Here is a 14,363-nt window from a genome sequence, read left to right as displayed (position 1 = left end):
GACGGTAGTGAAATGATTGAATCAACATGCGCTTGAATCATGGTCTTTATTATTGTTGTTCATGTAACTCTTGAGTTTGGTTGGTTCTTGCTCGTCCTCGTTTCTAATTTCTACGAATCGAAATCTCTGGTAACTGACAAGTTAATGGAAGCTGTACTTACTGATTCTGTGCGTGTGCGCCGTATCTCTCGACTAACATTCGCGCACATTCGCGGAACTTCCGCGGCGGAAGTAGTGTACGCACGTGAAGAAGCCGACATGGGTAGCACGGAGGTAACGTCTGTCACGAAAAAATCGAACGACAGTAATGAAATTAGTGATGTGTACGGGCCAAATTTAAAGATCCTTCCGTGTAACAATCAAGTGAAAGAGCTGCAGACTATATTGCGAGACAAGTACGTAAAGGAACCACGGGAGGTTATTCGGTTTTGTGTGTAGAACGTGCTTTTTTTTATATGTAGTCGTAGACAGGCCGATACGATGCCGGTGGCTTGTTTCTTCTCGATTCCGATTAAACAAATTAATAAACACAATGCGTTTCCGTTTACAGAAACACCACCAGGAGTGACTTCAAATTCTATGCTGACCGACTGGTGAATTTGATTTATTTAATAAAATTCTTTTGACACGTTGTCATGTACTTCCAATATACGTTACAACTTATTAAATTGTGTCTGATGCAGAAGCTTCTTATTTCATGACAATAATATTCTTTTAATGAGGTGTAGAGTATCTTCAAAAATTCGTCTTCTGGATTGTTTTATCAATCCTTAATGCCTATTCCCTTATGTAATTAATTATATTTAAATATATTTTTCATATTCTTTGGAAAGCTTTATCTATGAGCTATCAAAAAAGCCATATATATAGATAATAAGATTATCATGCTACATTTGGTACTGATAAATTACCATTTTAAAGTAGAACTACATTTCCCTGGTAATTTATAAAATTAGAATACTATAGTTTTGTATTTCATTGTTTAGATAAGGCTGGTTATAGAAGAAAGCTTAAATCAACTACCATTTTCCAAATGCGTGGTGACTACTCCAACAGGAGCCAAGTACAAGGGCTTGAAGTATCAGAAAGGAAATTGTGGAGTATCCATAGTAAGAAGTGGAGAAGCTATGGAACAGGTATTAAATATTGGGTCCTTTTATAAGCAATGTGATTTTTCTAATTTAGAGAGTTATGCAATTACATAATTGACCTTCGCATGACGATGACTGGGACAGAATAGACCCATGTGGCAATGTTACTTGACTCTGCTCGTGTTTTAACTGTTTACGTTCACTGCGAGAACTCTGTGGTTGTCTTACATTTACAAGTGAATTAGCAATAAATTAATTCAATGTAGTACAATATTTTGAACAGAACCAATTTTTAAAGTCCGTCATGCAAGGGTTAACGAATTTCTTTTCTTAAGATTAAACAAATTTAATACTTTATATTAGCAGTTACTATTAGTAATTCCCATTAATTACATTGTTTAGGGTTTAAGGGATTGTTGTCGCAGCATAAGAATTGGAAAAATATTAGTCGAGAGTGATGTAGACACGCATGAAGCTAGAGTAGTATACGCAAAGTTTCCAGATGATATATCTGGGAGAAAAGTGTTGTTAATGTATCCTATAATGAGTAAGTAGAAGATAATCACAAGGGTATAAGCATGCAAAATATTATTCTTGTCGACTGTACTTTCTTCAACTGTGTGTTGCAAAATTGTAATTTTTAAATTCAAGGCACTGGGAATACAGTGATAAAAGCGATAGCTGTTCTAAAGGAACATAATGTACTTGAAGAAAATATTATCTTGTCAAATTTGTTTTGTACACCAATTGCAGCCAGATGTCTAGTCACTGCATTTCCTCAGGTAAAGTGTCTATGTATGCCACACAGATAAGCAATTTGCATAAGTGTTTTATACTTTCTACATAACTCCTTTTTTCTTGCACAACACGTAGAGTCGTTTTTGTAGGCTTTAATACAATTTAGAGAAATGTAATAATGAGAGATAGGTATACAAAATTCTTTGTTGAATATTTAATTAATTAAGAAAATTTAATTTACATATATCATTCAAAGAGAAACAGTCATGCTATAAGAAACAATTAACCCGGTAGCACACACATGGACTTCTGAAACATGCTCCCATGTGGGGTACTCACAGACCATCATTTAAAAACTAACATTAATTACCAACAACATATGGATATCTGTATGTTTTATGTTACGTTATTAAAATATTAGCAATATGTACACAAGGAATACAAGGTGTTCCAGATTTCAACGCGCAAACTTTGTCAATGTATTTTATGGGTCTAAATAAGAAAAAAATGTTATATATATATATATTGCGACTTCTGCAACATAATGTAGAAATACATTAGTATGTTTTTTTTTTAAGTCTGTTTATGAGACCTCTGTTTACTGTCTGAGATCATCTAAGATTTTGAAGGTAATTTCTGCCAGTACCATTATTAAGTTCTTGAACTTCATACCAAAATGCCGTAATTATTAACGCATCAAGAGTATGCAGATGATATGTAATTCTTTTTCGGCTTCTTCAATGGGAATGCCCGTGCACCTGTGAGGGAGTATCAACATAAGTATTTCTGATGCATTCTTACTTTGTATCGCAGTAACCCGAAGTTCGTTACGGTTCCCTTCGTATTTTTTTTTTGTTATAACTGTTTTACAGCTTTAAACGACCTATGTGTACATAATATTTTTTTCTTATTAGACCCATATAATATACTGACAATGTTTAGCCGTTAAAATCTGGGACACCCTGTATGGAATCCATGGAATAATATTAATACATTTAAACAACTTGTAATCTAATTATCAGACAATTACTAATTTTCTTCAGACAATACGTAACAGTAGGACACAATTTTAAAATTCTTATAGAAGAAAAATAAACATCTCACACAGTCCAATATAAAAGAAATTCTTACCAAAATAATATAAGGAAAATACAATAGGGACTAAAGTATAAAACACAAGAATGAACTGACAGCACTGTGCAAATATACGAACATTCGATGTAGCTCTGAAGAAATCGTAATCGAAACTAATGTACTGAATGTTAACAACGTATTAACACGTTCGCTGTGTACTGAGAATCGTGAACTTTCGCAGGGTGCTGCTATTCTGGCAGTGCACGTAAACAAAATATGTGAGCGCGACGCGGATCCGCGACGTACTTAGCAAACGTGTTAAGAAGCTGGACTGACATTGAGCGACAAAACAATAGCTAAAGAAATATGAGAAGCAGATAAGATATCTGAGCGGTGAGGGTTCCATGGATCCCCACCGTGTGTGCTGCCGGGTTAACGGCCACTTCTTGTTATGCTAATAATATTATATCATCTATTTGTTTCCTTAATGTTGCATTGCTTTTCAATTTCTGTGTTCCAACAAGCATATCATTTTAAGTTTTTCACTTTATCGGATAATTTGTAACGTTCCGGAAATTTTATGGATTGTATTAATCAAATTATTATATATGTAGTACTATCATAGCAGGACAGAAGTAAGCAGTTTGTAAATTAAGTAACATTTATAAGTTGGAAACAGATGCCAATGTTTTGTATGAAATTAAATTCCCTTTTACAGATGAAGATTTTGACGTCGGAGATTCATAGTGTAGCCCCAAATCATTTTGGACAGAAATACTTTGGTACGGATTAATTAAATTTTATTAATTTATGATATACTAAGTTAGTACTTAGCATAGAAAGAGAAACTACCAGAAAATCAGTCGCAGAAGGCAGCATATTGCATTCAAGTATATAATAATAAATTTTATATAATTATGCATTACAAAATGGGAAATATTGGCACTATATTTGTAGTATTGCTAGTACTGATTTCTATAACTTGGTAAATTCTGCATGCAAAAAAGAATTATTGTAGATTGTTGTATTATTGTTTCTCATGCATACATACTATTGAGGTGAAAAGATAAACATTAATTTTCTTCAGCTCGAATAGGGTGTATTTTGCGAACTAGTTGAACGGTTTCATTTAAAAATTCTGTTCTCGTTTTTTAGATTTTTATTTTACAATCAATTTCTAAAAATTTGTCATTAAGGTGAGTATATTTATAATAGAAATCTAGAAATTTAGTACAAAGTTTACTGTTAAATAATTAACATATCTTTTTTTTTTTAAAGTTATATGTAGACTTACAACGTTACATTCTGTGTGTATAATTTCGCGTAACTGTAGTTTTAATGTACTCTTAAGAATGTTACATGCAATTCACAAGTTTATTGTGCAGCTTAGGCAATACTGTAATATGTTGTCATTTGAAATCTCTGTAAAGCATTTATTGTCGAGCTATAAGTGATGTAATTTATTATTCATTATTATATTCAGGTAGAGGTATTCTAAGTGTATGAACGAATTGAACGTAAAATGTAATTCGTTTTCAAATTTATTCGAATTGCCAAATTCGATTCTGTTTCCACCTCATTGTATCACTTATTGCGAGGTATCGTGTATAATAGTTCCATAATACGCTGTTCAAGATACGTAAAGTGTGCAATTATAAAAGCTGAGACCAATATTTTATACTTCCATTAAAATATGCTTTTCAGTTTGTGATTCGTTAAAAATTTTTTATTTCATTCGTTCTCAAGTGTACATTTAAAGAAAAATGTATTACAAAAGCATACTTTGTGTTTGTAATTAGAAGATTGCATAAATCTCCTGTTGACTGATTTTCTGCCATTAATCTAAGACTGTAAGTAATGTGTTTTATTGTTACTTAATCAAGGTAAATCAGTCGTGTTCTGATTGGTTAATCTTTTCAGCATAATATACAAAATAAATTTGTTTTCTAATTTCTACACTGCATATTGTAAACTGTGAATTTCAAATGCTATAATACAATAGAGAATAGATTTTCATGAAATAAAAAAGAATATGTTTTTTTACAGTCATAACAGACTGAATTTCAAATAATTTTTTCTAATATTTTTACTTGTGTAAAAACATAAATCTGATCTGAATCTTGCAAATCTTGTAAGTACTCTTAAAAAACAGAACATGTACTGAACTTAAAACATTATAAGAATTCACAGTAATTTGTTCAATTTTCGTTTTTTTTTTATTACTATAAATAGTAAGTAATTTATAAGCAGAATGTATAATTATGTGAACTAAGTGCTTAAAACTTTGCGTAGTCAAATGTGCATAATATTTTACCAACCTCTAGTATTTTGGTATAATTGTAACAAGAAACATAAAGTACTGTAAAGTGTTTCATCGTCTATCTCACAGAGCACAATTTTTATTCAACGTTTAAACATACGATCGGCATAATTCAGCACTCCTTTTACAGGTGCAAAATGATGTCTTAAGACAAATTTTTTGTTGTGTAAATTGTACAACAACAAGTCGAAAGAAGTACATCCTAAACGAAAGTTATACATCTCAGTTTATTCAAGTATCCTGTATTTATGTACATGTACTACAATTTATTTATCAAGTATTGCAAAATGTATATTGCATATTTATTAATGAATAGTTTTCTTATATTGAAAACTTGTATAATTCAATATTGAAATACCAATTTACTGGAATGCAGATGTCATTTTTGTTAATCAGTTTGTACTGTACACTGAGAAAGATGTCTGTTTTACCACAAAAGAAAATCATTACAATGTAATGAAGAAGATAGGAGCATAAGTGTCTTACCGAACAACACTCTGTGTTAATAACATATTTAACGACGGTGGAAGTATTGTATTTTAATTTTTCTTCTAGTTTCTATGCAACGAGTCGTGTGTGAATAATTCTAATTACTTTTTGAATGCATACTAATATGTAGTATGTGTGGGAATAAGCGGAAAATTTGACATAAATGTTCAATGCAGAATTAAACGTGAAATTTTTGAATGTATAAATTGAGTGATGTACATGTGATAGCATCATTCATGCAGATAGTAATTATTATTTTGTTTCTAATGCATAATAACAGATATATAAAGCAAGAGCAACACGATGAAATGAAGAACATTTCATGAATACTATATATTACTATAGTACATACCATTTATAAACAATAACTTATGTTAAAACACAACCAAATGAAGCTTATTGTGTACCTGTATTAATCAAATCCTTTGTGGTTGTTGAATGGTGGTCTAGAATTGATTATGCAGCTTTTAAGTTCATAATTACGGTTGTGTTAGTTTTTATATTTCTTTGTATTTCATATTTATTTTTCTTTTCAGTTTTACTGTGAAAGTAAAATTTTAACTTCAAAGTTTCTACAAGAACGTTAAAAAACTATGTGCCTTGCAATGTACCTACAAAAGAAGCTGCATTACAGTCTCTAGAATTGTGACTTTAAAATTCACATGTGAACTATGAGCATTATATTCTCTCACATAAATGTCTTCAGTGTACATAAATGTCTGTTATTACGAATAATACCTGTACACTACTGTACTATAATCTACCATCCCTTCAAAGTATATTTCAAGATTTAAAAATAATTTTTGTACAACAATAAACGTACACTCGAAAGATATTGTACATGTATACAGTAATGAATAACTATGCACAGTAAATAGTAACTGCGTGACATAAATGATCTAAAATAAATCGAAATTTGTAAAAATAACACGCCTTTTTTTTATTTAGAAATATGTAAAAATAAATGATACTTCTACATAATTATTTTTGTATTGTAAAAGATTTATACACAAGGTTAAAACACATATTAAATATTATTAAATATTTGATCAAATTTATTAGTGATTATTTTAAACGATATAGTAAATTTCTCTAACTTGAATACAATTTTCTCATACTGTTACATTTAAAAATATTCCTTAAAAGTAATATTCGTTTGACAGCAACTATTTTTTATCAATTTAGAGTTTAATTACCTTACGTATGTTTTGCATAAGTATTACCAAAAACACGTTGAAAATTATTGTTTTCAGGCTGTTCTCGTTTCAACGTAGGAGAGACTACGAACATGCAAGGCAAAGATATTTGAAGAGTTGTGTTACACATACACTTTATAGAGCTTAGAACCCTATTTGTTACGAAAAAAAAACAAATTTATAATGATAATTCTACAGATAGAGATTGTAATACAAATTTTGAATTTTTAAATTTGAAGTGTGATATTCCAAAGCTACATATAGATAGGTAATTTTTATATTGATTAAGTTTAATGCTAGTCTTTTAATTATTGTTTATACAAAAAAAGATATTTATTTTTGGAAATATCATTGTTAATGTATGCTAGTAGTTTATGCATATAATGTTAGCTATTATCGTTGAATACAACATTTAGGTAAAGAATACGAAAGAATAGTAAATTATTGAATATTTTTGAAAAGTACAATATTTGGTACATCTGCCTGTATAAAAAGAAATGTGTATATATTATAGTGTATTAAGATTACCGTATTCGTAATATGTTACTTACCATATTGTAATACAGACATTCCTGGAATGAAAATTCATTGACATTTGTACCTACATAATTGTAATATTGAAAAAATCAACGCATGTACCACGAACCGATGTATGTACAGAATTACTTAAACAGATTCTTAAACTTCTGTCATGATATTTATTAGTAAAGTCTTATATGCATGTAACAATGATCAGCACGATTCATATACATGTTGTATAATGAATGTTTTTCTCGCAAATATATATTTTGAATATACCATGATAAAATCTATTAACTTCAATACTCATGTCCAACACCTTTTGTTTACGGATACAGTGTTCGATGATAAAATGATAGACACCTCGCCTCACTTCGGTAAAGCTTATTATTATTAGATTTTTTTCCCTAATTCGTTTGTAGTAGCAAATATTTAATATTCAGAGGCTGCGATACGCTATATTAAAATTAGTCAGGCTTATTATCTCGTGCACAATTACCGTATCATGAACTTTATATTCTATATTTTATTTCATCTTATAACAAAACAGTTCATAACACTTGCGTAAAGCTACAATTTGTTCGTGATTAATACCCTCCTATTATTTGATCAGTTAAATGAGCGTTATATATAAAATAATTAAAAGTATCTCAACCTGTTTCGATAAGTAAGAAAGTAGGACCGAATACATTTAATCGACCTTACTTTTTCGAATTGAAACAATTATAAGTAGGCCAGCGGTAAAAGGGTTCAAGATTATCAGTAGTTTGGTGGTTCTAATCATCTGTAAGTAAATATTTTCTGCATGAAAAAAGTAAACGAGCTACTGCTACAAATTACATTCTATACTTGTTTATTTTTAATTCACTTGGAATATATCTTTACGAATTGGATTAAGAATAACAAGAATAAGGTTGTTATACACCAAATCGTGATGAATTAATATGTAATTTTGTCTTGGATACGTTATGCAAAACTAAGAAATCTGCCCTAAATTAATCCTAACATGCTTAGAAATAATATCGAGAAACTGTTTCGTTCTCTCTATTTTTCCATATTCAGGATGTAGTTTATGATAAAGAATCACTTAATGCGCATGATATTATGATTAATTTTGTGTCGTCTTTTTTAATAATTGCGTTTTATAGAAAACTGAGTGTTGTACTGTCCGTATTTATTTGTATTGCGCAACGGGAAACCCTCTCAACATGAAGATTTGATATAAAATCAAAAGAATGAAGCTAAATTATTGTGAAGAATCACTATCACATTTTTAATTAGGTGTTCTGGAAGTCATTTCTCCAGTACAAATGGTAAGTAAACTGTTTACACCTTGGACTATCTATACGCGTAGAGAGACTAAAGACTAACCCTCTAAAAACCTTTCAAAATAATTTCAACTGACATTGGAAAATCAATATTTCAGTATGAAATTTCAAACGACAAGAGAAAAATAATTCCCAAACATGATAAAACTATATAATTTCATTGTTACAGTTTTAGTGAGTAGCAGGAGAGAAAGCATTCTCAATACTGAAAATTTATTAGTCCTAGCGCGCCGTTATTGTCGCAAGTAAAAAGTACTGAATAAAATACAATATGAACAATGCAAAATATGAACACAAGAACTTAAAAACATTATACATTAACTAGTGATATGACGAAAGATGAAATTAGTTCATATCTGCTAGCTGGACCTATCAAAAATCTGTTGGTGAAAACATACTCAATTGCAATACAAAATTGTTCTATAAAAGTGTCACTTATACTTCATTTATACTGTTCATTCAATGTGTCTTCTGCAGCACAGAAATATTATCTTGGCAGTACTTTCACTCAGCCTTAGAAATGTGATAAATATAGCTTTTATAAAATACCCTTACTCATGGAGAATCAAGGATGTCAAAGAAATATAAAATACCCCACTATCAAATGGGCTTACTTCCCACCTACTCTTCTTTCTCTTGATCATCGGATTTTTCTACATTCTTTTCAATACTCTCTTCCGGATGTTCTATGTCTTCATCTGCCGTGGTATGTGTCCCCCCATCATGCTCTACAGGTTTTGATTCATCTGACTCTGGACTTTTATTTGGCAGAGCTGTCCTTTCCTCTAGACTACAATGATAGAAGAAGGAAATGATTGAGTCATGTAATAAAGAATTATTTTTGAAACTTATTGTTTTCATCGTATATATTTGCACTTATACCCATTACCTAACTTAATTAAATAATTACAGAATTATGCAATCAATGTGTATATAACTCTTACCTTTCCTCTTGCACTGCAACTGCATCCTTGTCTGTGGAAGGCTAAAATAAACATGTTGTAGTTAGTACAGACATAGTATAAATTTAGTGCCAAGGACAAAACACAAGTAAATAAACACATGTAAGACAATTGAAAATGAAAATTTATAGTCACAAAAATCAGATTTATAGTCACAATGTTCAAATAATTATGATATTTACCTCTCTACTTGTAGTATTTCCATTTTCTTGGATGTTCTTACTTTGATTTGAATCTCGAATAGTGTCTGTTGCACTAGCAGGAGGAGCCACTTTCAAAAACTCTTCCAATTCATCCATCTCATTTGCCAAATCGAAATCTTCATAATCCTGTTAGGTGATTCATTACAATCATAATAGATCAAGCCAAAAATTTATAAGCTTATAGATCTAGAAATATAGAACTAGATTTTAAAGTTATTTCTGATCAATTTATATAGCGATAGTTACCCCACAATATTCCTCTTCATTAAATATTTGTGGAGGTAATGGATACTTGCTCTCCCTTGCGATACCATTGGTTTGCATAAACTCCTTGTCCAATTCTTTTCCTGGTTCTGTTATATCAATGGTTTCATACTCTACATTTTTACTATCTAATATCATTAAAACGCGCTGTTGCCTCTTTTTTACCTGAAAAGATCCAATAAAATACGATTGTAATTTCATAGAGAATATACACTCGTATAAATATTTACGATCATCCGTGTAACGGTATAACGTATTCAATTTTTGTATCCAAAATACCATTGTTTCGGCGTTCTTATCGATCCGATCGAATGAATACCATTTTCAATTTCATCGATAATCTTTCGTGTTAAAGGAAAAAGAATAATTTCCAATTAACACAGAACAATATCATGACAAGGGACCACGGAAAAGGATCTACACGACATCCCAGATAACTCGGGCTTCATTACGACGAACATAAACATTCGACGAAAGCTTTAATTACCCAGGATCTGTAGTTTTATTTCCCAACGAATATTTCTCCATATCCATTCTACGATCCTTCGCGTTAATTTCGCGTTAAATTCGTCAAAAAAGAGCTCGGTCATCGTCCGAGTGTCTAACATACGTTTCCGTGATACCAAATGCATCTCCACTTCTATGAGAAACCAAACCGTATCTCTGTATCGAAACGAGGAGCGTTCCGCGCGACGAATAAAGATCCGCGGTTGACAGTCTTGATCGTTATAGCGACACAACGGTCGCTTGATTCTCAATGTAACCCGATCCAACGTAGCCGTGAAATATCGTAAGAATTCAGGTGCCCGGTAAATCTGGCATTCTCCCTCGGAGTCGCACACACAGAGGGACGGAGACGCATTTGTAAGCGCGCTACACGCACACGGACAGACAAACACAAACGCTCTCTTTCTGGCTCTCTGCTCTCGCACGAAATATCATTATGCTCGGTTGCCCGCTGCGGGTGTTTTTCGCACTCACTTCCTTGTTGCCGCTGATACCCGATATGTAGATTTTGACGACCATCGTTAGCCGGCGCCCTCGTACCAATTGACACGCTCGCGCTCCTGCTCGTCGTGTGTGCCACGATTTATGCGGTTCCGCTAATAGGAGTGATAAGCGATCAGCGTGAACCGCTATAGGCTATTTAGTCCGGCGATCGCCGACGATGAGCAACACTGATTTAACGCGCACTGGCCTGGGCTGGTCTGGGATCCACTGGCTACGTCATTTCAGGCCGGTTTAACGAGTGTTCTCATGCGCGACTGCACACCAATCCTTTCTACGTCGCGGCCACGATCCAACTGCTATCCTGATACCAGAACTGTGTACACCCTCGACGAAATTCTAACGGTCAGGTATCGGGGTCACAGCCACGACTGCATTGTCCGTGAAAATTTAGTCAACCGATCTGGATTGTATACCCGCCGTCAGAAATTGGGCGAGTTTCACTTCACCGAATAAATACGATCTCTGAATTTATTCGTAAATGGCAAATGGTGATTTTAATCGGTCACAAATATTCTTCCTTCGTCATGGATAAATGTGCTACAGCACTTTACGTGAAAAATTTAGCCGAATAAAATTTTATATTCGTTATTTTTTTAGCGAGGAATAAATCTGAAGAGACCAATCGGTGCTGCCGTCTTACATACGTGAGAGATCGAGGACTAAGAGGAGCGCTTCTCGATATAGTGACCTGGCTACTGTAGGCAGAATTGTTTTTATTTTACTAGTTGTTCGACTAAATTTTTATCTAAATAAATGAAAAATTATTCGTTATTCATGAATAGACTCTGGAATAATTTATATCCAATTTTGCCCCCCTTCGTATTAGACAGGCTATGTGGGCCCTTCGGTTTTCATTAATCTTTTCGTAATGATCGTATAGAGAAGTGTTAATCGATGGAGTATTACTAAGGTGATGGAGATCAAGGAATTAAAAAGTGCGGGTTTTATTTGTCCATATGGTATGATTTGAATTCGTGCGTTTCATGTTACGCCATTGCATTACGGTTTCCGGTGACTGACGCGCATCGTGAAGATTGGACTTTAAAGTCTCTCTCCTTTTTCCGGTTCTTTTGGAACGTACCTTAATTTGTGCAAAATGGTAAGAATTGTTATTGGAAAATATTCCTTGAATCTTATCGAAATATTAGTAAACTTTATGGTGTTGTGTTGAAGACAATCGTTGACTAAGTGTTGAAAAATATATTATGGTCATTTATATATTTTGAAACATTAGTTTGTGTATTGAAATTGTGATCTTAGGTTATATTTGTCCTTCAATGGATACATTATGCTATTACTTGTACTTTTGTATAAAATATCACTATAGGGAATATTAATGAAATGTGGTGATACGCTTTATTGGCTTTTTAATTGTTAGAAAAACTAAAGTGATAGTGTTGCAATACCACCTAACTTAATCTATATGTGTCATATTTATATATGTATAAACATGATAATTCCTTTATAATTATTCCGCTTCACCTATACATCAAATTATTAATAATTTAGTTTTAACAATAATAATTGTTTGGAATTGTTAGGCGAAACGCACGAAGAAGGTAGGAATCACCGGAAAGTATGGTACCCGATATGGTGCCTCCCTCAGGAAGATGGTGAAGAAGATGGAAATCACCCAGCACAGCAAATATACCTGCACATTCTGTGGCAAGGTAAACAGTGAATTGTAACATATCATAGACACATGATGATTTACATTTAAAATAATTTAAGTTATATTAGAATAAGACTCTGTTACAAAACAAACATGTGTCAGTATGCAGTACACAAGTATTGTATGTTTTCTATTTAGCTATGAGTATTACAATAACATTTATACTTAAATGTTTTTTTTATTGTGCGGTAGGATGCAATGAAGCGTAGTGTCGTTGGAATTTGGTCATGCAAACGATGCAAGAGGACAGTTGCAGGAGGTGCATGGGTGTACTCAACAACAGCTGCTGCATCTGTTAGATCTGCTGTTAGGAGATTGCGCGAAGTTAAAGAACAATAAGTAAATATAATAAATATCTTATACTAATATTTCAAGACTACAATTTATTTAAACCCTCAATTGATTGCTTGCAATTTTATTTAGTCGCAAACTACTTGAGCTTACATTATCCAAATCTGCATCTAAGCAAAAGAAGTAAATAAATCTGTTTAAAATTATTTTGGTAAAAGAGTAACACCATGAACATTACTTTTCTTTTAGATTTAATTAGGCTTGTTGTATTTCAATATATAATACATCAGAATCATAAATAGTTGGATTCTGTCATAATATGTTTAGAAATTATTCTGGAGGCACATAAGAAACCATAGTTATAATGTCTATTTACACGTGTTTTCGATTGTTGAGATGTATATTGAATTTTATCAGAACTGGACACATCATCTTTTTACAATCTGTATCGTGTCTTATTCTAAGATAGAATTCGATTAATAATAAGTAATCTTTTATGTAAACTTCATAGAACATGAACATACATAGTCTTCCATAAATTAATGAAGCTAACTGATACTTATGAAGTTATGACCTTAGAAAATGTATGAAGATGTTAGCTTAATCATTGAGATTAGTTACATACATGCTTCTCAATATTCATAGAGAAGAACCTAATGGAACATACATAAACTATTTTATTGTCTTTGAAAATGTATTACTTTCACAAGTTATTTTTCAAGTATAAGTGATGAAACAATTGTTTCGTTATACTTAGACAATATTTGTATGTACATAAATTCAAATGTAAAAAATAAATTCAAAATGTTTAAACTTACGAAGTAATCTTATTAACAGCTACAAATTTCTTAAAAAGAAGTTCGTATTAAATGATTTTATATGCTCCAATGTAATTTTTACAATTATGTTCATTAACGATGCCATGTTGCTTTCACAAATAATTACAAATATTACTTGAATAAGATGAATTAAAATGAAGAAAGTATGTTTACAAATTATTGACTTTATTTCTTTTCTATACTCGTGAACTTACTTAACTTTATCAGTTTGAACAACTAACAAATTATCTACAAGTTCTGCTAACACAATTCTTAATTAAACATATATTCAAAATAACATATTGATTTAATGGGAATCAAGTCCTGTACAAAAATAAATACTATAGTTTTGCAATGAGTAATTAAATATGTATAATTAAGCTGTAA

At 31.7% G+C, this 14,363-nt stretch overlaps 3 protein-coding genes across 3 annotated transcripts; 2 read left to right on the top strand and 1 right to left on the bottom strand.

Moving 5' to 3' along the window:
* The first annotated feature begins 202 nt into the window (after positions 1 to 202).
* Positions 203 to 5,403, top strand: LOC107190084 (uracil phosphoribosyltransferase homolog). Its single transcript, XM_015578817.1, has 7 exons — positions 203 to 395; positions 551 to 593; positions 987 to 1,136; positions 1,494 to 1,638; positions 1,743 to 1,873; positions 3,622 to 3,685; positions 5,354 to 5,403. The coding sequence occupies exons 1-7, from the start codon at positions 259 to 261 to the stop codon at positions 5,362 to 5,364; spliced, it is 681 nt and encodes a 226-aa protein (XP_015434303.1). The 5' UTR covers positions 203 to 258; the 3' UTR covers positions 5,365 to 5,403.
* Positions 5,404 to 9,127: 3,724 nt separating this feature from the next.
* On the bottom strand, positions 9,128 to 11,520 carry LOC107190088 (SH3 domain-binding glutamic acid-rich protein homolog). Its single transcript, XM_015578820.1, has 5 exons — positions 11,166 to 11,520; positions 10,167 to 10,349; positions 9,900 to 10,046; positions 9,700 to 9,740; positions 9,128 to 9,545 (listed from the first exon to the last, which is right to left on the bottom strand). Exons 1-5 carry the CDS (start codon positions 11,208 to 11,210, stop codon positions 9,377 to 9,379), a joined length of 585 nt encoding a protein of 194 aa, XP_015434306.1. The 5' UTR covers positions 11,211 to 11,520; the 3' UTR covers positions 9,128 to 9,376.
* Positions 11,521 to 12,199: 679 nt separating this feature from the next.
* On the top strand, positions 12,200 to 13,235 carry LOC107190095 (60S ribosomal protein L37a). The gene is made up of 3 exons (XM_015578829.1): positions 12,200 to 12,294; positions 12,737 to 12,865; positions 13,060 to 13,235. Exons 1-3 carry the CDS (start codon positions 12,292 to 12,294, stop codon positions 13,204 to 13,206), a joined length of 279 nt encoding a protein of 92 aa, XP_015434315.1. The 5' UTR covers positions 12,200 to 12,291; the 3' UTR covers positions 13,207 to 13,235.
* Positions 13,236 to 14,363: the final 1,128 nt, after the last annotated feature.

Source organism: Dufourea novaeangliae, unplaced genomic scaffold (genome assembly GCF_001272555.1).
Source record: "Dufourea novaeangliae isolate 0120121106 unplaced genomic scaffold, ASM127255v1 scaffold172, whole genome shotgun sequence".
Lineage (NCBI taxonomy): Eukaryota > Metazoa > Arthropoda > Insecta > Hymenoptera > Halictidae > Dufourea > Dufourea novaeangliae.
Note: the sequence above shows the minus strand (reverse complement) of the source record. Positions and strands in the feature narration are given on the sequence as shown.